The following is a 21,530-nucleotide window of genomic DNA, read 5'->3' as shown; positions in this document are numbered from 1 at the left end:
CATTTTAAACCCCTCGCTCCGTTTCTAATCATCTAAATCTCCGATTCTTCTGTTTCTGAAATGAGTATATAAATAAAGAGTGTTGTTAACTCAGTCGACTTGTACAAGTGTCAACGTTCCACACGCTCTGGGACAATGACTGAACTCATTATTTAGGATTTCTTCTCCTTTTTTCTTGCAGCCATCCTTTGGTTGATCCATAAAGCTTCTCCTGGAACTACAGAGAACTTAGTGAAGTTCCTGTTTTCTTAAAAAGCTCCAAGCAGAAAAAAAAAGCTCCAAGCAGAACCATCAGCAATGGAAAGAATCCCAGAGGAACCAAAACAGCTAACTTTTAAAAACTTCAGCCCTGATCATCAGGTCAGTTTGTGGTCATCAGCAGACGCTCATGTTCAGGTTGTGAGATCAAGTCCGTGGCTCTAAACTCTAAACTGTCACCATTCGGTTCATTATTTATTTATTTAATTAATTAATTAATTTATTTAATTTTTCATTTTATTATAGGACGCAAACTTATATTTGATATTTTCATACATTTGAAAGAGAAAAAAAAAAAAAAAGCAGAAATAAGAACAAGCACAACACGCATTGTGTGTGTGTGTGTGTGTGTGGGGGGGGGTTAATAATCCATATTATATATCAATAATACATTCATTTTTTTTTCTTTAAATACTCACATAAATCAGTGAAGTAGGAAATGAAACATGGCACCCATCGTGCGTCACAGGCGGAGAAGCCAGAAACGGCGCGCGCTGGAACGGGGATTGCGTCACTGCGGCTCGAGCCCGAGACCGAACTTTGTGTGAAAAGAGAAAAAAATGAAAGAGAGAAAAAAAATCAAAAGAAGGAAAGAAGAACGGCAGCACGCGCTTCACTTCGCCTCACTCGGTGTGCACGCTGTGCGCTGTCCCGCGCGCTCCCCATCTCTCTCTCTCTCTCTCTCTCTCTCTCTCTTCACTTCACTTCAATTCAAAAAAGCTTGATCTGCACCACTGCGTCACAATCCCTGCTGTAAAGTTTGCCTTCACTTTAACTTCTCTCTCTCTCTCTCTCTCTCTCTCTCTCTCTCTCTCTCTCTCTCTCTCTCTCCAGGAAGTGATTTGCTGCTCCTCACATGGAGAGCGTATGACATCATGCTACAGTCCTGTAGGGAGTGTGTTTGTGTTTTAAAGGCACAGCTCCGACTCTGTGTGTTTTCTCGCTTCTCTCTGATAGGTGGATGGATGGATGGATGGATGGATGGATAGAGAAAACTTTATTGTCATTGCACAGTACAGGTCCAGTTCAGCAATGATGCTCGGATGCTCAAGGCAAAAGATCACGACGCTGGAGTTCATGCAGTCTGTTCCTCCTCCTTCTTCTCCTCCTCCTCCTCCTCCTCTTCCTCACACCCTCCTTACTTCTGCATTTGCTACCTTACGTTAAGATTAAAACTCTCATTGCAGAGCAACGTGCAGAAGTTAACCATCCATCATGGAGTATTTTTATCGCTTTATAGTTATATTAATGTTATGAACTTAATGTCCACAAAAGAAGTTCACATTCCAGCGTTGTACCTCACGGCAGCTATAAATGGTTGTTCTAAACTTTTGTGACTAATGATAAAGATGATGGAAAGCTTTAAAGCAACACTCGTACCTTTGACACCTGAGACTCCGTCCATAAATGTTAAATATACAATCAGTCATTTTTTAAAAATCCGTTACAGGCTCTAGAAGTCTGTGACTGAGCCGTTGCTATAGAAACACTTAAGTGCTCAAGGGCACCTCAGTCGTGGCCGGCCCGAGACTCGAACCCACAACCTTAGGATTAGGAGTCAAACTCTCTAACCATTAGGCCACGTCTTCCCCTGGGATACGCAGGTGTGTGAGTGTCAGAGCTCCTTCTGACCAAAGGCTTTCTCTCGTGTTCACACAAGCCACTGGGTGAGCAAAAGGACGGCTTTAACGAGGCGTCTGCTACACCGAGGGATTCCGTGGCGGAAAGGAGGGGTGCCAAAACTTTTGCAGAACACCATAAAGGCTGCAGTGATCGAACCTACATGGACAGTGTAGTGGAAGTGACAGGTTCAGATGAGAAACCAGAATCAGAATCGGGCAAGCATCTCTCTCTCTCTCTGTCTCACTCTCTCTCTCTCTGTCTCACTCTCTCTTTCTGTCTCTCTCTCTGTCTCTCTCTCTCTGTCTCACTCTCTCTCTGTCTCTCTCACTCTCTGTCTCACTCTCTCTCTGTCTCTCTCTCTCTCTCTCTCACTCTCTGTCTCACTCTCTCTCTCTCTGTCTCACTCTCTCTTTCTGTCTCTCTCTCTGTCTCTCTCTCTCTGTCTCACTCTCTCTCTCTCTGTCTCTCTCTCTCTGTCTCTCTCACTCTCTGTCTCACTCTCTCTCTGTCTCACTCTCTCTCTCTCTGTCTCTCTGTCTCACTCTCTCTCTCTCTGTCTCTCTCACTCTCTGTCTCTCTCACTCTCTGTCTCACTCTCTCTCTGTCTCTCTCTCTGTCTCTCTCTGTCTCACTCTCTCTCTCTCTGTCTCACTCTCTCTCTGTCTCTCTCTCTGTCTCACTCTCTCTCTTTCTCTCTCTCTCTCTCTCTCTCTCTCTGTCTCTCTCTCTCTCACAGTAATTTTAAGAAACTGGGTCCAGAAGTACTGGAGTGCTGAAAAGTGGTGAAGGAAAGTGTGACTGGCTGTCGCCCATAGCGTCTCGCACAATCCTGTACACACACCAGTGTGAGGCTCACTCACACCGTCACACGTTCTCCAAGTGCAGAATGTTTCACGTCGTATGCCGGAGTTATGAGATCTCGACTTTATATGTTAACTAGTACTTTAACGCTCTATGATAACACGCACTTTATCATTTTTACATCAAAAAAGAACCAAAACAAACACCATGAAGAGTTCATGTTTAAATCAGTATACCATGTTACATCACAGCCATGTTGAATTCTAGATTCCGATTGGTCACTGGATGAAATTTCCGCTTGTTTGTTTCTATAGAAACGGCTCGTCGTGCGTACGGCGAACGCTTTCAGAAAATTTTCAGTGATTTTATTTATTTAAGGAAGGAGTCTCCAGTGTCAGAGGTGAATGTTTTTTTTTTTACTTGTTTTTATGGATGCAAATGTATCTGTAAACAGATAAAAAGCGCTGACGCTGACAGACGCCTCGCTCTTTAATTAATACACAAAATCATAACTGCTAGAAAATTGCTGCGATACAAGACGAATAAAAAATCTTCTATTTGAGTCACAGAGATGTTCATATAATGTTATATATAATGCTATAAAGATACGGAACCTTCTGGAGATCAGAGCTGAGTGATGCTGAGAGTATAATAAACATCATGACCAGAACCATCTTTCAGGTTTTTCCTGATACTCAGCAGTCAATTTGATGTTTGAATTCTGTGGTGAATCTTTGACTTTTTATTTTTTGTAAACGTTGCTGCACTTTTTCAGTTTATGATTCGGTGTTTATCATAGAGATGCTTCAGGATATATTTTTATTGTATTGCTCGGCAGTAGTTGGTAATAGTGAGCTCATATATTCACAAAAATGCAACAACGAAAAACCCACAGACTATTTTAAGCTTTAAATAAATTTATTTTTACAAAATGCAGTTCCTGAGGGTCCAGTGAACTCGGTGAACAGATGAATGAACAAATGAACATGGCACAGCAGAACAGCGGAGACACCAACGAGGCTGATCGCGTGTTCGTCAGAGGAAGTGTGCGACGTGATGGGCTGACGTGAGCTCACTCTGCTGGACCCGACGGTCCCGAGTGCCTATGTTTAGTTAACAAATAGAAAGGGTCTGAGGGATGCGTGAGGCATATGACACCGATAGCCACTGAGCGCCGTACTAAACTCTTTTCCTTGTGTGGTCAAGTGATGCACATGACACTTGCTTCACACTAATAAAACTTTCACGACACTCCCACTCCAATTGATTATTTCTTTTTTTAAATTAACCTACGATTAATATAACTAAAAAATCACGGAAGCTCTAATAGGATGGGATTAATTACAACCAGAGGCATGTAATTATGTGTAATTATGTAGAGTATCTTTGGGATTTTATTCCCACCCACATCATGTGACCTGCTAATGATTAACTTGTGTTTCCGCGCCGCCTGCAACAAGCCATCACAATAATCAGTGTCTGTAGTACACATGGAAATTTGAGTTTTTATTCGAATGAACAGATTTGAATCTCACCCAGTCGACTCGAGGCATCTGAAATCTTTTCCATACATTCTTTCCCAAATCCTTATATCCTTATATTTCCTGAATGACATCAACAAGCTACAGCCTTTTTTAAACAATGAGACGAGTCTATGATTGACTTTGAGGTAATTATTTACCAAAGAAAAGATTTCAGGTGACACCGTTTTAGTGAATTCAGCCTCGTTGAGCTTCTCCTTTAAAGCTACAATTACTGCTTTGAGGTTAACAATGAAGACACACAGACTGCACCTTGACTAGGACATCACCACCGGAGCATGCTGAAATCATACGGAATGTGAACGAGTTGGTGATCATTTTCCCCAACAGAAGTCAGTCAGCAACACTCGGAACAGTCCGGAGTTTGTCATGCAGTAAACAGTTGGCACATTAGTATTAGTTAGTGTTGTGTTAAAAGTGTTTAAAGAAATAGTTTATAAAAATTACACACTTCATGCCAGTTCGATCAGCCAAGACATTTGGTGCGTGTGTGATGTTTCACTCATCAGTGTTGCACCGGAGCTACAAGGCCAGCGTAGATAACTACAGTCTCATAACGCCGTCCTGATCCTAAGTGACACAAACAGTCTGACTTCCTGTTATTTTTAAACGCAACAAAACATCACCGTGTATCTGAACGCTGAAATGTGCTGGCCATCTTGTACAGTTTTTTTTTACCCTTGATCTCATGACACCACCTAAACACCACCCATTAACTTTTGCAGAATTAAATCTGAATCAGTGCTAAAGTGAATCGTATCAACGCTGAATCATATCTGATCAGAAGTGAATCATATTGTATTTGTGATGAATCAAATCATATTGGATGAGTAGTGAATAGATATGAAGTGTAAGCATGAGATTCACATCCACAGTTAATTTACACTTAGATTCATGAGGAATTTAGATATATTTTGTGTGAAACAAACTTTCATTCTGAGTTTCTTGGGTTTGCCTCAGATCCACAGTTCAAAACTAAACCTTCACGTCCCAATCAGATCTTGGCTGATCGACTACATTTGGCACTGATTGAACTGTGTGTAAATGTTACTTTCCACATTTCTTTAAACCGTCTACATATCCACAAACACCATGAAGCACCACCCGAGTCCTCCCACCAGGAACATGGTGATGTGCATGCTGTATATGAAGATCTCGTTTATAATGCCGAAGTCCAGCCTGCGATGTCCCAGGAGCAGCAGGATGACCGAGAGTTTGTACTGGAGGCGCAGGACAATGCGCACACACACATACTCGAGACACAGCAGAGTAGCGAGCGCCACCCACAGGAGCGACGTGAGCAGGCTGCAGCCGAAGTAGAGGACAAAGCGTACAAAGCCGTACGTCCAGCGCGACTTCAGGTACAGGTCAAAGTTGCTGTAGTTGGTGCGCAGCAGCTGGGAAGTGCGTGCCGGAACGCAGGCCGAGTGCATGCACGTACTGTGGGGGCCGTGGAAGGAGCGCGCCCGCCTCGGGATCGGGATCACGGGCATGAGTGGGCTGGACGAGCCCCTCGCAGAGTGAGATCACAACTTAGTCGACGCCACATGGGTCGATGACATGGCGGGGTTACGGGATGTGGCAGGTCTGAAGTTTCGTGTGCAGATACAGGATGAATACCCGTCACGCTCATGTCCGACGCGTGAGTCCTCGGCTCACCTCCATCTCCTTTTGCACTTCAAAGTAGAATTCTGCATAAAGAGATGATCATTGGATAAAAGATGTTACTTTTTGGAAAACTCATAAAATAAATAAATAAACCCACACTGACTAGAACAAATGACTCATATTTGTACGTGTGGCCTGTCCACACACCAACGATCACTTACTTACTTTCTAATCTTTATTTTTCATCCTAATGTCTCTATACATGTTTAGACTACATAACAGGATAAGACACAACCATGGTCATGGGTTTATCTGCCATTTCTTTATGTGGGGATCAGAAGGAACCTCAGGTGACGACGCAATTGTGTTACACGTTACTTACTTTAATGTCACTTTATAAAACCCTGTACAGATTAAGGGAATAAAAATCCTAATATTTTTATATATTTTTTTTAATAATTAAGCAGATATGTTGCCCTAAATATTAAAACAAATGTTATTAAAATATTAAAATATAAATTAAATGTTTGTGCTATTTGTACTATTATTACTATTTTTTTATACTGGTATAATTATTGATTTATTATTTAAACGAATTAATAAGAATTGTGCGTTTTTGACACAGAATAATTATAATTTGTTACCATAGTAATAACACACAATTACCCACTTATTACTGAGCTCTAAAATAAAACGACTTACCGCAAAATCATTTTGTAACGTGTTAAATACGTGTCTGTCTGCATTTCTTGTTTTAACTGGATTCTTTAAATATTTAAATAAATGTATTTATTCCTAACATTAAATCTAAATAAACCAGCTAGTTCTTTGTGCTAGTCATGCTAACAAATCCGCCCCAGCAATGGCTAAGAGCGCTCCATCCAATCAGCCAATCCTAGGACGTGATGGAAAACAATGGTAGCCAATCGCAGTCCAAGATGCGCGACCAAATCAGCCAATCGGGGTGCAGGGGGCGGGTCATGATGTAAGCAAATGAGCTAGCTAAGTTAGCGTTCAAGCGTTTGAACCTTAAATAAAATAAAATACATGTACCTTATATTATGGGACATTTTCTAGACCAGAGCAGATGTCCTGTACAAATGATTCCCGTGCAGCAAAAAGTAGTATCGTTAAATAGCGAAACGGACATTTAAACAAAAGCAGAAAAGCCGAACACCAGTTAGCTTGTATCGGCTAGCGGTTTGTCAAGCAGAGCAAAACACGTCTTGTCGTAAAATATGTGAGCAAAGGGTTTCCATGGAAACCGGGAAACAGCGTAAAGAGGTGCAAAGGTTCCAGGTTTTTATAATGAATAAAACTTTTAGAATGAATAAAAGGGGAACATCTAACGCACAAACCACGAATAAAACATTCTTTTTAGCACAAACAACGAGGTTTCTACATAAACAAAAAGATTACAAGATCAAATGAAACGGAATTGTGTTCAAATTGCTGGAGGTATAATTTAGTTTTTAATTATTAGATGTTTTATTACATATTCTTTGTGTTTTTATATTGAATATTCACTTCTGTAGCTGTAAAAAAAAATTTTTTATAAGATTTTCCTGTAAGAAGAGCATCATAAAGATCGGCAGCAAAGTTATGGGAAATTTATTTTCTTTCTTTTTTTTTAAATTATAAGTAGCAAACTGGGGGCACGGTGTCTTAGTGGTTAGCACGTTCGCCTCACACCTCCAGGGTTGGGTGTTCGATTCCCGCCTCCTCCTTGTGTGTGTGGAGTTTGCATGTTCTCCCCGTGCCTCGGGGGTTTCCTCCGGGTACTCCGGTTTCCTCCCCCGGTCCAAAGACATGCATGGTAGGTTGATTGGCAACTCTGGAACAATTGTCTATATTGTGTGATTGCGTGAGTTAATGAGAGAGTGTGTGTGTGTGTGTGTGCCCTGCGATGGGTTGGCACTCCGTCCAGGGTGTATCCTGCCTTGATGCCCGATGATGCCTGAGATAGGCACAGGCTCCCCGTGACCCGAGGTAGTTCGGATAAGTGTTAGAAAATGAGTGAATGAGAGTGAGTAGCAAACTTTGAGAAGATTCTACCTAGAGGAGGCAGTTCACAAAATGTTAGTGCCCAGGTGTGGAGGTTATTATATAGAGACGAAGCTATCAGTAACGCTGGACGTGATGCTACCACCACCGTGTTCACTCTGTGTTCCGAGTCCTCAGAGTGATGAGCAGTGTTGGGCTTTTCATAAGACACCGAGAAAGTGTAAATCAAATAATAACAAATGTGTTCGAGAAGCTGGAGAAGAATCTTGTTTTCTTATTTTTCTGTAAACGCTCTTATAATATCTTCAGAAAAACGAACGAGACACGTAAATCTAACTCCACAGCTGTATTTGTGTCCTTGCAAACTTCCTTTCACCTTCTAGCTCACTTTCCCAGCGTGTCAAGTTCCAGATTTATGGTAAGGCTTCATGATTGCCTACAACACAAGGCAAGTCTCAGTTCTATCCATCATAAACAGAGGTGTTTTTTTTTATTTTAAAGCCTTCATTATGGCCGTTAATGATCGCTGTGCTCAGGATTTAAAGATATATTATGCAAAATCAGAGAAACAAACCTCATTATAATTAATCAAGCATGCATCAAGCTGTCATGGTGGTAAATAAATTCTCCCAGTGAACACACTTGAGGATTAAGATTGCTTTTGCTAATTTAATCAGCGCTGTAATAATTTGCACTCCAGACAGCGCTGACAGAAAAACGGAGCGAAACTATTAATTGTGCTGCGTTCCTCGTTTCGTTTCAGTGCCAGTAAACTTCTCACAGATCTCGGAGAACGGCCGCAAGACTTCAGGCTGCGGTGTAATGTCAGACTTTAATGAGCAACTTTTACATTATTTGATTAAATGTAATTTAACATTGTGTCTATATATAATCAAATAAATAAAAACAACATTGATAAAATTAGCTTTAAACTTCTGACAAGTGTGAAATGAGTGCGAGTGTTTCCACTGAGGTTCCTGAAGCATCTGAGGAGTTAACGGGTTCCTCTTCCTGCAGTTCCATATATGATGTCATGCTGCTGCCAGCAAGATGGCCTAAAAGAGTGGCCTGAATTTTAAGGTAGATTTCTGAAGAAAGATCAACGTCTAGATTTTTCTGAGCTTCTGAAAAAATGTTTGTGGTTTACAGAATCGTGAAATTTTACCTAAATACATTTCTAAACCATCTGATCTTCTTCGTTCCTGGAAAGGTTGTTCTTTTTTGACAAGTTCCTGAAGTTTTAGACTACCTGAAAAAGTTTCTGAGTTCCTTGCAAAGATGTTTCTGAGTTCTGAGAGCAAGAAACCTCATGGAAAAAATGTTTAAATGAACTTTGTTCCTCCATTTTCACCAAATATACACTGAAATTTGTAGTTGTTCTTAAAATGGCGGCTAATGATGCAGCAATAAACACTGCTAGTGGAACAGAAAAGGCTTTTGGAGTGAGTGAACTTCATGCAGATGACCACTAGAGGGCAGAATAACGCTGTTCCGTTGACGGCTGTGAGAGAAAGTGACGAAACATCTACAGGTCGCTGCAATTAGTTTATATATAAAATATGCAATGAATGCAATTAAGTGTATAAATAAAAAAGAAGTTAATGTTGTTTGCCCGTGACCAGAAGGATGAGTTCAAATCTCAAAGAGAGAGAGTGAGTGTGTGTGTGTGTGTGTGAGTGTGTGTGTGTGTGAGAGAGAGTGTGTGTGTGTGTGAGAGAGAGAGTGTGTGTGTGTGAGAGAGAGTGCATGTGTGTGAGAGAGAGTGTGTGTGTGAGTGTGTGTGTGTGAGAGAGAGAGAGTGTGTGTGTCTGAGAGCGTGAGAGAAAGAGTGTGTGTGTGTGTATGTGGGAGTGAGTGTGTGTGTGTGTGTGTGAGAGAGAGAGAGAGAGAGAGAGAGAGAGAGTGTGTGTGTGAGAGAGAGGGTGAAAGTGAGAGAGAGAGAGTGAGAGAGAGTGAGAGAACGTGTGTGTGAGAGAGAGCGTCTGAGAGAGAGAGAGAGAGAGAGAGAGAGAGTGTGTGTGTGTGTGGTGTGTGAGAGAGAGAGACAGAGAGAGTGTGTGTGAGAGAGGGTGAAAGTGAGAGAGAGAGAGAGTGAGAGAATGTGTGTGAGAGTGTGTGTGTGAGAGAGCGTGAGAGAGAGAGTGTGTGTGTGTATGTGAGAGTGAGTGTGTGTGTGTGTGTGTGAGAGAGAGAGAGACAGAGAGAGTGTGTGAGAGAGGGTGAAAGTGAGAGAGAGAGAGAGTGAGAGAATGTGTGTGAGAGAGAGTGTGTGTGTGAGAGAGCATGAGAGAGAGAGAGTGTGTGTGTGTGTATGTGGGAGTGAGTGTGTGAGAGAGAGTGTGTGTGTGTGAGAGAGAGAGTGAGTGTGTGAGAGAGTGAGAGAGAGAGACCTGAGTAATGACTCACTTTAAATAAAACCTCTGGTCATTAGATGAATGTTAATGAAAGCAGCATTAGATTTTTATGACTGAACTGAAGCCTGATGTGGTTACGTTTATGGTTAACAGTTTAAAAATTATTTTTTTTTAAATCCTATTTTCACAATTTATCTACAATAAACAGCGTTTTCAATGTAATGCAATTTCACACACAGAACATTTTAACATGTATTTCCTTTATTTCATTTATTCACATTACTTTTTCACATTCATTTATTTTCAAACGATGTGTTTATTTTCACATGGGACGGTTATGTCATAAATGTTTTTTTATTGATTTATTTTTTCACACGATTTATTTTGACGCCTGATTATTTCACATGATTTACTTTTTCCTGAGTTTTTATCTCACGTTCATGCCTGAGGCTGTGATGGTGCTGAGCTACTAGAACAATCTCAGTGTTTGGGCCGAAGTCTGATTGGAGGTTTGAAACACAGCCAAAGGGGTTCATGGCCATTTACAAATGTCGCTCCTCTCGGACAGATGCAATCCTTCAGGGGTCAGAGAACACAAGATTAAGCTGTATGATGTCCAAATCCTCTTAGCAAACCCCAAATCCACTGGGGGAAGATCAATTAATTCATTAACTAAGTAGAGGTCAGAGCCAATACCTGATGAGAGACAAATTAAATCAATTACGAGCGGCTAATAAGAAGAGAGGGGGGTTTAATGAAAGGCCGTTTAATTAAGGTGGTGATGAGGAGCTGGAATTAAAGCCTCGTTTAATGACCTCCCTAAAGACCCGTGAAATATATATATACACACACACACACACACACACACACACACAATGCAGAGTTACAAAAATATAACATACAAGCTGTAAATATTCTCTCTCTCTCTCTTGCTCTCTCTCTCACACACCACACACACACACACTCTCTCTCTCTCTCTCCCTCTCTCTCATACACACTCTCTCTCTCTCTCTCTCATACACACATACCCTCTCTCTCTCTCTCTCTCATTCTCTCTCATACACACACATACTCTCAGTCTGAGACTCCTAAAACTCTTAAGGTTCACAATCTTCCTAAACAAACTGAAGTTCATGCAGCAGAAATCAAAATGAAAGATGTGTGTGTGTGTGATTGTGTTTTACCTTGTTGTGATACACTCACACATTTTTCTCTTCAAACACAGAAAGGCAAATGATTTGTTTCTTCTATTACATTGTTGTTCTTTGATGTGATTAAAAAACAAATACGTAAGTCAAGCGGTCTAAATGTGAAAGGGCATAAAGCTGTGTAACAGTCGATGGTATTAGCCTTGCTGGGTAGTTAATGCTTGCCAGCTAGCCTGATATTTAAAGTGATAATCCATGTAACTTCTTTCCTCTTGTTTATTCTACTCGTTGTTACTCGTAGTGTTGAACCGTAGTGTGATGTTTATTTTGTAGAATTATCTTTGCACATTTTCATGAAGGGTGCCAATACTTCTGAGAGGTCCACACAAGCAGACACACTACACATAATCTATGAAGCAGATGTTACTGTTAAATCTGCCTTCACTCTCAGCGCTTGTATCATTCATCACTGTCATTCCAGTCACTTTGCTATCAAAGCTGCGTTTTTTGCATGTATTAGCATGAGGCAGATCGGTGTTCAAGTTAAATCTAGAAAAGTCTGGAAAATAAATGCTTATATTGTAACTCAGCGTGATCTAAGCGCACGTCCGTGACCACGTTGACCTCGACTCGTCAGAAAAACCTGCGACTCGCAGCTCAGAGCCACACAGACGTTCAGCCTCCTGATCCGAAACGCTGCAGATGTTTCCACAAGTCTTTAATCCTTAAGTCCCCGTATGCCATGGATTAAAGTACTGTCCTAAATCAGAGAAAGGCACAGAGACTGAAAATTTCCTTCCCTATTTACTGGACTTTACACTTTTTATACATCACATAGTATTTCTTTTTCTCCTAAAAATACTAAAGCACTAAAATAAACATTTTCTCAAAACAGTTGTGCAGAAATCCAAAGCGTTAAAAACTTTTAGTTAAAATTTGCTCAAACAGCTGAGATTTGTTTCATGTCTACAATTTGCTCTCTAATGAAGCTAACAAGCAGTGGAAGCTCATAGCTACCAATTTAGTGCCACAAACATCAGGCCACGCCCCCTATCCATGTCAGACACCAAGCTGAGTGCGGATTACAGAAGTATAGCTTCGGTTATTTAGTTATTTTTTTTTTAATAATTACTAACTGCTGGCCTGAATATAACAATCCTTTCTTTATTGTCTGTGGTTATATGTCTGTTTTTCTTACACCAATTAGTAGCAGCGCTCCTAATTTCGTTGTATGCAGGAAAATACAATGACAATAAAGGCATTCATCATCATCATCTTCTTCTTCTTCTTCTTCTTCTTCTTCTTCTTCTTCTTCTTCTTTATTTAACCAGGTGAGTCAGTTTACAATGACGACCTGACCAAGAGGCAACATAAAAACTAATACATAAAAACTAATACATAAAAACTAATACATAAAAACTAATACATAAAAACTAATACAATACACAACAATGTTTTAGCCACTCTATAATTGAGCGAACGCATGCTAACAATGTTAGATGCTAACTTTTGGCTCATGTCTTGTCTGATGGACTGTAGCTGATTTAATTTTAAGGCTTTCCTTGTATAATTTTTTTGACGTGTGTGGATGAGGATAAAAAATTATGAAAATCAATTTACGGAGATTTCAAATCATCGATCACTCACACATCACATATTCAGTATGGATTTATTTCGCTAGGTAATATTTACATACCCAAACGTGTGCATTAATTAACCACACGCCAGTACAAAAACACAAGCACTTTTACAGCACGCTCAATAGAGACTAAATCAGCGCTTCGTTAAGCTCGTTAACTTTAATTGCCGTGTTTAGAGAGTGAGGTCAGCGCTATCTTGTGAACACGAAGCACTCTAACCTAACTTCCGAGTTAGATCTCCACCATCCCGCTCTGACCACTGACCACCATTAGCCTGATTGGCCAAAGAGGTGAATGAGGTCGAGGGTCGCATCAATCCACCCTATAGGGCGTGGCCCGGGGTCAAGCTAGGCTCCTCTGTGCTGAGATATGCACACGCCTATAGCAGGATCTCGCAATAATACTGCCAGAAAATCCATCATTTCCTTGCAACTGATTTACCGCTATCGAGCACTCGTGGCTTTTGAGTGAAACAGCGGTGTGAACATTTCCAATGCATGCAGATTTATGTAGGTATTAATTCACCGTATTTGGACAGAGTGGACGTCAATACAGCTGAGGGATCAGTGACAGAATCATGGCATGTTGCCTTCTATCTTCAAAAGCAGCTCATATGATTCATAAGAAACCGCAAAATTATTTGTAGCTATTTTAAAACTTACACAGGTAAGGAGGGGGGCCAAAAGTTTTGAACAGAACTGATCCTTTTATAAATACTGTAACGCTGTTGAGTTCTGTTGATTAATTTCAGTCACAGGTTTATATTAATTTCCTCACTCGAATACCGTATTGTTTCTATAGCAACAGCACAACTGCTGGAATGGTGACGTGAAGACAAATGTGTTTATTAATGACTGTTTATAGCTGCTATAACTTAAAAAATTAAAAGGAACCAGACCCTTGGAAGTTCCACACACTTGTAGTTTGTTTGCTGATACAAAAGGAATAAAACACAGGACGTCGACCTCGTCATTGAAGTTTTTGCTATAAGAATGTTATACTGTGTTTGGGAAGAATTTGATCTTTGGTATTTCACACAAACATGACAACCCTGATCCGATTCCTTAAGCATTAAAGTCCCGGGTCTTCTCTTTCGTCTCCTGACACCAGAGCTCTCTGAAAGTGCAATCGGACGTTCATTTAATGTTTAATGTCCAAAACCTAAATGTGTGGTGAACCACAGCATGGCCCCGAATAACAGCGTCGGTTTTCTGTGCCGCTCCGTCCATCACCGGGCCATGAGATCGGCCTTTATCAGGCCACATTAAAGTTACAGTGAGTACAAACATACAGCCGGCGGCTCAACGCTCTTCCTCTAACCCATCCAAAACACAGCTCGGATATCTCGGGAAATAAATACGTGCACTGCTCACAAGCTCAAAAGTCAGCACGAGCTGCTGACCTACACCCATTACATCATCCATTACAGCTCTGGATATGGCGGGAATTACGACGACAGGCATGCAAATGAGAAAAGCCGGACAGAGAGCATCGGTTATCGTTAAGATCTCAGATCTTCAGAGTTGATCTGAAAAGCCGATTTCCTGATTTAAGGTTTAACTGGAACAAACAGACAATGACGTCAGTCAGCGATCAGTATCGGTACACTGAGCGTTCTCCACCCCACCCCATCACTCCACCCACCCCACCTTTCTCCTGGAGAACACACAGGGCTCTAAGTGTCTGATTGATTACCTCCTGCTGCAATATTTCTCCGCTCGCTGGCAGGAGATTATGGACGGCAATTTGTGTTTATGAGATTCCCGAAATTCACTTAACAAGTGGCCCCCTATTAAAAGGTCAGGCCTGGAGGTGGTGCTGCGTTTTTTTTATTATTTTTTCTTTCACTCTGTATTTCGTTTCCGTTCCTGTTCGATAGCAAACACAACCCATCGGTCACCGCCCACTTTTACAGCAACATCGCTTCTGGAAGTTTCTCTTTTATTGATTCTTTTCAGAAAAACCCTTTAAGACAATGAACGACGAGCTTAAAAACATTACGAAAGACAGTAGCTAAAAAATAAGGAAATCTTTAAATCTAATTCTACATAAGTGTGTATGCTAAACTGAGAGATATTTAGTTAAAAAGATTAGCATTTAGCTGAATATATATTATAATTATAAAATATATAAATATTATTAGCTAGTGAATAAATTTAAGTCTAGATATTTATGGAGCTAAATGTAATTAGATTGAATTAGCTAGATACGAATCTAGTAATGTTTAGCTAGAAGCGTTTAGTTAGCTAGAGGTAACTGAGTAAAATAGATTTAGTTAGCGATATGCTAACTTTTAAGCTAGCTAGCTAAACAGATGACAGCATTAGTCATGCTAAGGTGATATTTAACTTGCTAGTCCTTTTTCACCACACGTTAGCAAATAGCTACTATGATGAACATTTGTTAGAGATCTCTGAAGATTGACTTGTTAACTATCTAGCTAGAATTTTATTTACCATGTGCCTCTAAACATATAATTAACAAATGAATTAAGAAGCCGTGCAACACAAATATATCATATTGGTTCCTTGTCAGTTCCTCTCACGTTTCTTGCTGCTCACCAAGCGACCTCAGCTGGGCTGGTTTGGGGTTTCATTTTGTCCTCCATTATTGATAAGACTCACACTATTATTCTCCTCTGAGGATCTCGTTTCGGCGGGGATGTTTTAACAGGACACACTTGTCTCACACACACACACACACACAGACACACAAACACACACATTCTGTAGCGCTACATGTGTTTGTGTGTGAGAGAGAAGGGGATGTGGACAGGCCTCATCTTAAATTATTAATTTTGTGTATAGGAAAGTCAAGAAAATTCACAACATTAAAACCGTCTGCCTGACGTTGTGTAGGTTTCCTTGTGCCACCCAAACATCTCCGAGTTGTTGAGGTTTGAACTTTACAAGACTTCTGAATGTGTGCTGTGGTATGTGGCAGAAGATCCTTTAGTCGTGTAAGTTGTGAGGTGAAGTCTCCATGGATCAGACATTTTTGTCTATCATTTCCCACAGACATTCGATCAGATTGAGATCTAGAGAGTTTGGAAGCCAAGTCAACACCCTGAACTCTGCCATGTTCCTCAAACTGTTCCTGAACAATTTCTGCAGTGTGTCAGTCACACTATCCTGCTGAAAGATGACACTGCCTTTAGAGGTGCACTCGGTCTGCAACAGTGCTTATGTAGGTGACATTCGTCCAAGTCACATCCACATGAATGCTCAGATGGTGGATTCAGGAAGGTGGATATCAAACCCCCAACCCTGGAGGTACGTGTGCTGACCACTAAGCCTCCACCAGAGCTGATTATTTCCCTATAAGATCACGTCCTGACAATTATATAAAAAATGAATAATTTTAATTACTAATTTGATTTAAAATGTTCTTTTCATTTGAATTCTAAATTAAAAACCTAAGGAAAGGAAACTGAATTAAAAGGAATTGAAATGAAATAAAATAACAGTGTGGAACTGCAGGATCTTCTCCTGAGTGTCACCTTGTTTTTTTTGTCGTTGGAGGTTCAAACTACTCGTGTAGTTTTGTTCCAGACAGCGAGGTACAAAGTGTGTTTTGCTGCTGCTGAATTATCCAGAGCTCGAGCAGATGGAAGTCCCAGAGAAACGTGAACACGATACCTGAGCCATGTGATGCTGACCTGAGCACCGCCTGAACTTTCCCCTCTCAAGCTCCGCCCACTTTGCTAATGTCTGTCATTGTGTCTCACCACAAGCCTCTGGATTAAAGGTGTTTAGGGGAAAATGCTGAAAACACACTAAACACACTAAACACACTAAACACCAACACACTAAACACCAACACACCAACACACTAAACACCAACACACTAAACATCAACACACTAAACACCAACACACTAAACACCAACACACTAAACACCAACACTCTAAACACACTAAACACCAACACACAAAACACCAACACATCAAAACACTAAACACCAACACAATAAACACCAACATACTAAACACCAACACTCTAAACACACTAAACACACTAAACACCAACACTCTAAACACACTAAACACCAACACACTAAACACCAACACACCAACACACTAAACACCAACACACCAACACACTAAACACCAACACTCTAAACACACTAAACACCAACACACTAAACACACTAAACACTAAACACACTAAACACCAACACACAAGCACACTAAACACCAACACACCAACACACTAAACACCAGCACACAAAACACCAACACATCAACATACTAAACACCAACAAACTAAACACCAACACTCTAAACACACTAAACACCAACACACTAAACACACTAAACACCAACACACAAGCACACTAAACACCAGCACACTAAACACCAACACACCAACACAATAAACACCAACACACTAAACACCAACACTCTAAACACCAACACACTAAACACACTAAACACCAACACACTATACACACTAAACACCAACACACTATACACACTAAACACCAACACTCTAAACACACTAAACACACTAAACACCAACACTCTAAACACACTAAACACACTAAACACCAACACTCTAAACACACTAAACACCAACACACTAAACACCAACACACCAACACACTAAACACCAACACACCAACACACTAAACACCAACACTCTAAACACACTAAACACCAACACACTAAACACACTAAACACTAAACACACTAAACACCAACACACAAGCACACCAAACACCAACACACCAACACACTAAACACCAGCACACAAAACACCAACACATCAACATACTAAACACCAACAAACTAAACACCAACACTCTAAACACACTAAACACCAACACACTAAACACACTAAACACCAACACACAAGCACACTAAACACCAGCACACTAAACACCAGCACACAAAACACCAACACACCAACACAATAAACACCAACACACTAAACACCAACACTCTAAACACCAACACACTAAACACACTAAACACCAACACACTATACACACTAAACACCAACACACTATACACACTAAACACCAACACTCTAAGCACACTAAATACCAACACACAAGCACACTAAACACCAACACACTAAACACCAGAGAATGGAGAATGCTGGTGTGTTTGGTGTTTAATGGAGAATGGAATATTTTGTTTTTGATGGAGAACTGAGCTCTTGGTATTTCTTGGTGTTTGATGTAGAATTCTGATATATTTGGGATTTGTTGTAGAATGGTGGTGTTGAACGGAGCAGTGTTGAGTGTGTGTGAGGATGTGGGGGTTTGAATACATTACTGGACAAACATACGACCTGTCAGAGGAAAAGTGTCTGTGTGCTGGGAACCAGACGCTGTTGTGTGACTGACACTGACATTGGCTTCATGAGAACTATAGGCTCTGTGTGTGTGTGTGTGTGTGTGTGTGTGTGAGAGAATGTGTGGGATGCTTGGTATCTCATTCCACTTCTCCCTGTTGCTTTCTCTCATTTTTCCCTCCCTCTATTCCTCCCCCTCTGCTGTGCCGAGCTAAGCACAGTAGCTCCCACTCATCATTCTGACAGCTCAATCAGTGTCATGCTTTGAGCTGTTCCCGGTAGGACTGCGTTTTGTGTGTGTTTGTGTGTGTGTGTGTGTGTGTGTGTGTGTTTTTCTTCAGAGAATCGCTCTACACAGCCACGTATAACACCTCCCACTCGCTTCTTTGTGGTGTCTCAAACAGAGCAACCTTGGCTTTCATCCTTTCTCTCTCTCTCTCTCTCACACACACACACACACACACACACACACAGATCTATATAGCTGTTTGCACTGAAATATTCAACAAATTACAAACCAAATTTATAAAATATAGAAAACTTGTACATCTCAGCTATTTTTTCAGTATCACTTCTGTTTGAAATGCCGTGCTCCTGAGCCTTGACCCCATGTGTGTGTATGTGGTGTGTGTGGTGTGAGTGTGTTTGTGGTGTGTATGGTGTGTGTGGTGTGGTCACCCCCTCTGTAGGGTGATGAATATGATGAACGAATGACCCTGCTATTGATCGCGATGGCTGATGGATGACGTGACCACGGTGAGCGATGGGGTGCCAATAAGGGCGTCGTGAGTGGGCGGAGCCTGTGATGCCAATCAAACACTGAGGGCTGCTTTTGGAAGCGGCTGCAGAAAAGACGGGCTCGTTTCGGTTGTGTGTAAATGTGTGTGTGGGAGGAAATGGCGAAGAGTGAGAAGCAACAAAGACAGAGCGAGAGAGAGTGAGAGAGAGAGAGAGAGAGAGAGAGAGAGAGAGAGAGAGATGGAGGACGTGGGGGAGAAAGAAAGATGATGGATGGCAGGCCAGAAGGGGAAGACTGCTATGCAGCACCAAATTGATATCCAGGCAAATGTTTTTGTCTGCTTTGAAAAATGGCACAGCTCTCAGCACCTCTCATCTCTCCTCCACCTACTCTTTCTTTTCTTCTTCTTCTTGTATCTTCTCTCTTATCACCCACCTCCATCCAAGGCCCTGAATCACAGAGCAGCAATCCCATTCCTCTCTCTCTCTCTCTCTCTCTCTCTCTCTCTCTCTAGCCATTTCTCACCCTGTGTCCATGAACACAGCTCAGGATTATTATTACTTTTCTCTTGTCACACTCCTCATGTGGAAGCTTGGAGAGAGAGAAACGTCCCTCCTTCAATCGCTGCCCGAGCTCCATGTTACCGGAGGCCAAAGGCGATCCCGAAGGCCTCGGCGCGTGATTATTTTAGCCGAACAAACGGAATTAAAGTTTTGCGAAAGGGCTCTAACCTCTCTCACACAATCTGCTCCTTTAATCCTGCTGCTGATTTCGGTTCTTACATCAAAAAGGGTTTTTTTTTCCTCCTAAAAATGCAATCTGGTAAATGTCAAGAGTGAGAATCAGAGTGAAAGATGCAGAAGCGATGTGAAAAACATAAAAATCTAAAGTGTGAAAACATAATGAAGTTATTATTTATGATTTTTGGGAAAAAAGGCATTAACTCATATCATCTGTGGCCGTCATGAAGATCAGCAAAAAGGAACACGACCGTACAGAATGATGCATTTTCTACTTACGTAATTAAAGAACATAACTTAATCAATATTTCTCTCTCTGTCTCAAAAAATATATTGACCCTAATTAATAAATAAATGAATTGCAAAGAGGGGGCACGGTGGCTTAGTGGTTAGCACATTCACCTCACACCTCCAGGGTTGGGGGTTCGATTCCCGCCTCCACCTTGTGTGTGTGGAGTTTGCATGTTCTCCCCGTGCCTCGGGGGTTTCCTCCGGGTACTCCGGTTTCCTCCCCCGGTCCAAAGACATGCATGGTAGGTTGATTGGCATCTCTGGAAAATTGTCCGTAGTGTGTGTGTGTGTGTGTGTGTGTGTGTGTGTGTGTGTGTGTGTGTGTGTGTGTGTGTGTGTGTGTGTGTGTGTGTGTGTGTGTGTGTGTGTGTGAGTGCCCTGTGATGGGTTGGCACTCTGTCCAGGGTGTATCCTGCCTTGGTGCCCGATGACGCCTGAGATAGGCACAGGCTCCCCGTGAACCGAGGTAGTTCGGATAAGTGGTAGAAAATGAGTGAGTGAGTGAGAGAGTGAATTGCAAGGAAATAGCATTGAAGTGAGCTGAAAAACAAAAAAACAATAACATGGAGATTGATATTAAATGGCACCAAGGATTTAAATTTGAAGCACAGTTGTGAACAGAATCCGCTTAACAGAAGCGATGAAGAAAACGACAGATTATCATCACTGGACCAAGAGCAGCTTGTCATGGACAGCGGGCTTCAGTGTTTTCCTGCACATTAAGTGCTAAAGGAACAGGACAGACAAACAATTTCTATATCTATATTTTCAGGAAGTCCCACAGTGAGAAAATGGTGTGTGGCTTTTTAACCTGAACTCTTGTTAGCACTTGTAATTCTTACTGGAGTAAAATCCTCAGGACAGACAAGACGCCTGCTTTAAATCTGAGGAGGCGCCGTAATTACGACACCACAACATCTTTCAGCAAACAGTAATTGAACAAACCGTGTGATCAGGGAGGAATCAGCCTTGCCGCTAACTTTTATCATCAGGCACAGATTTACAGTTAGAGGTCAAACTCCTTGTTATTTTCTACGCGGCAGGATTTATGGAGTTTGGAGCAGTCTGTTTGGAAGGGCATGACTGGTATAATTATGCCGGTGATTTGCTACAGTGGCTCACATGGGGCCAATTAGACTTATAAATCTGAGCAGTGTAATTAATATAGAGGAAGCACATCCAAGTGGGAAAGGGAATTTGTTCAACAAGTTTGTTCAGTCCCGGGAATTAACCGGCATTGTGTGTGTGTGTGTGTGTGTGTGTGTGTGTGTGTGTGAAAGAGACACTTTAACACTAGCATGCGCAGCTTCACCATTTTTTTCTGCTTGTTCTGATGATGACTGCAAACCCGCCTTAAGTTTTACCAAGCTAAACATTTGCTGTATATCTCTGTAAATATTTTATACAGCACATGGGTACTGTGAGAAGTTCACTTGAACAATCCCAGCTCCATACAGCGGCGTTTACTCTGTTAAGTGCTGAG

The 21,530-nt window shown here is 41.3% G+C and overlaps 2 protein-coding genes across 3 annotated transcripts in view; both read right to left on the bottom strand.

Moving 5' to 3' along the window:
- Nucleotides 1-1,108, bottom strand: part of LOC132840662 (nucleus accumbens-associated protein 2) — a 38,217-nt gene extending 37,109 nt beyond the window's left edge. The window contains exon 1 of the mRNA XM_060862494.1: nt 678-1,108. The gene's annotated coding sequence lies outside the window, so the exon portion shown is untranslated. The remainder of the gene's footprint in view (nt 1-677) is intronic.
- Nucleotides 1,109-4,167: 3,059 nt separating this feature from the next.
- On the bottom strand, nt 4,168-7,032 carry LOC132841258 (transmembrane protein 250). Of its 2 annotated transcripts, none has more exons than XM_060863534.1 (2): nt 6,885-7,032; nt 4,168-5,914 (listed from the first exon to the last, which is right to left on the bottom strand). In XM_060863534.1, the coding sequence occupies exon 2, from the start codon at nt 5,714-5,716 to the stop codon at nt 5,297-5,299; it is 420 nt and encodes a 139-aa protein (XP_060719517.1). In that variant the 5' UTR covers nt 5,717-5,914; nt 6,885-7,032; the 3' UTR covers nt 4,168-5,296. The 2 variants fall into 2 exon arrangements, with proteins under 2 accessions (XP_060719517.1, XP_060719518.1); XM_060863535.1 differs by lacking the exon at nt 6,885-7,032 and adding an exon at nt 6,534-6,733.
- Nucleotides 7,033-21,530: the final 14,498 nt, after the last annotated feature.

Source organism: Tachysurus vachellii, chromosome 26, assembly GCF_030014155.1.
Source record: "Tachysurus vachellii isolate PV-2020 chromosome 26, HZAU_Pvac_v1, whole genome shotgun sequence".
Lineage (NCBI taxonomy): Eukaryota > Metazoa > Chordata > Actinopteri > Siluriformes > Bagridae > Tachysurus > Tachysurus vachellii.
Note: the sequence above shows the minus strand (reverse complement) of the source record. Positions and strands in the feature narration are given on the sequence as shown.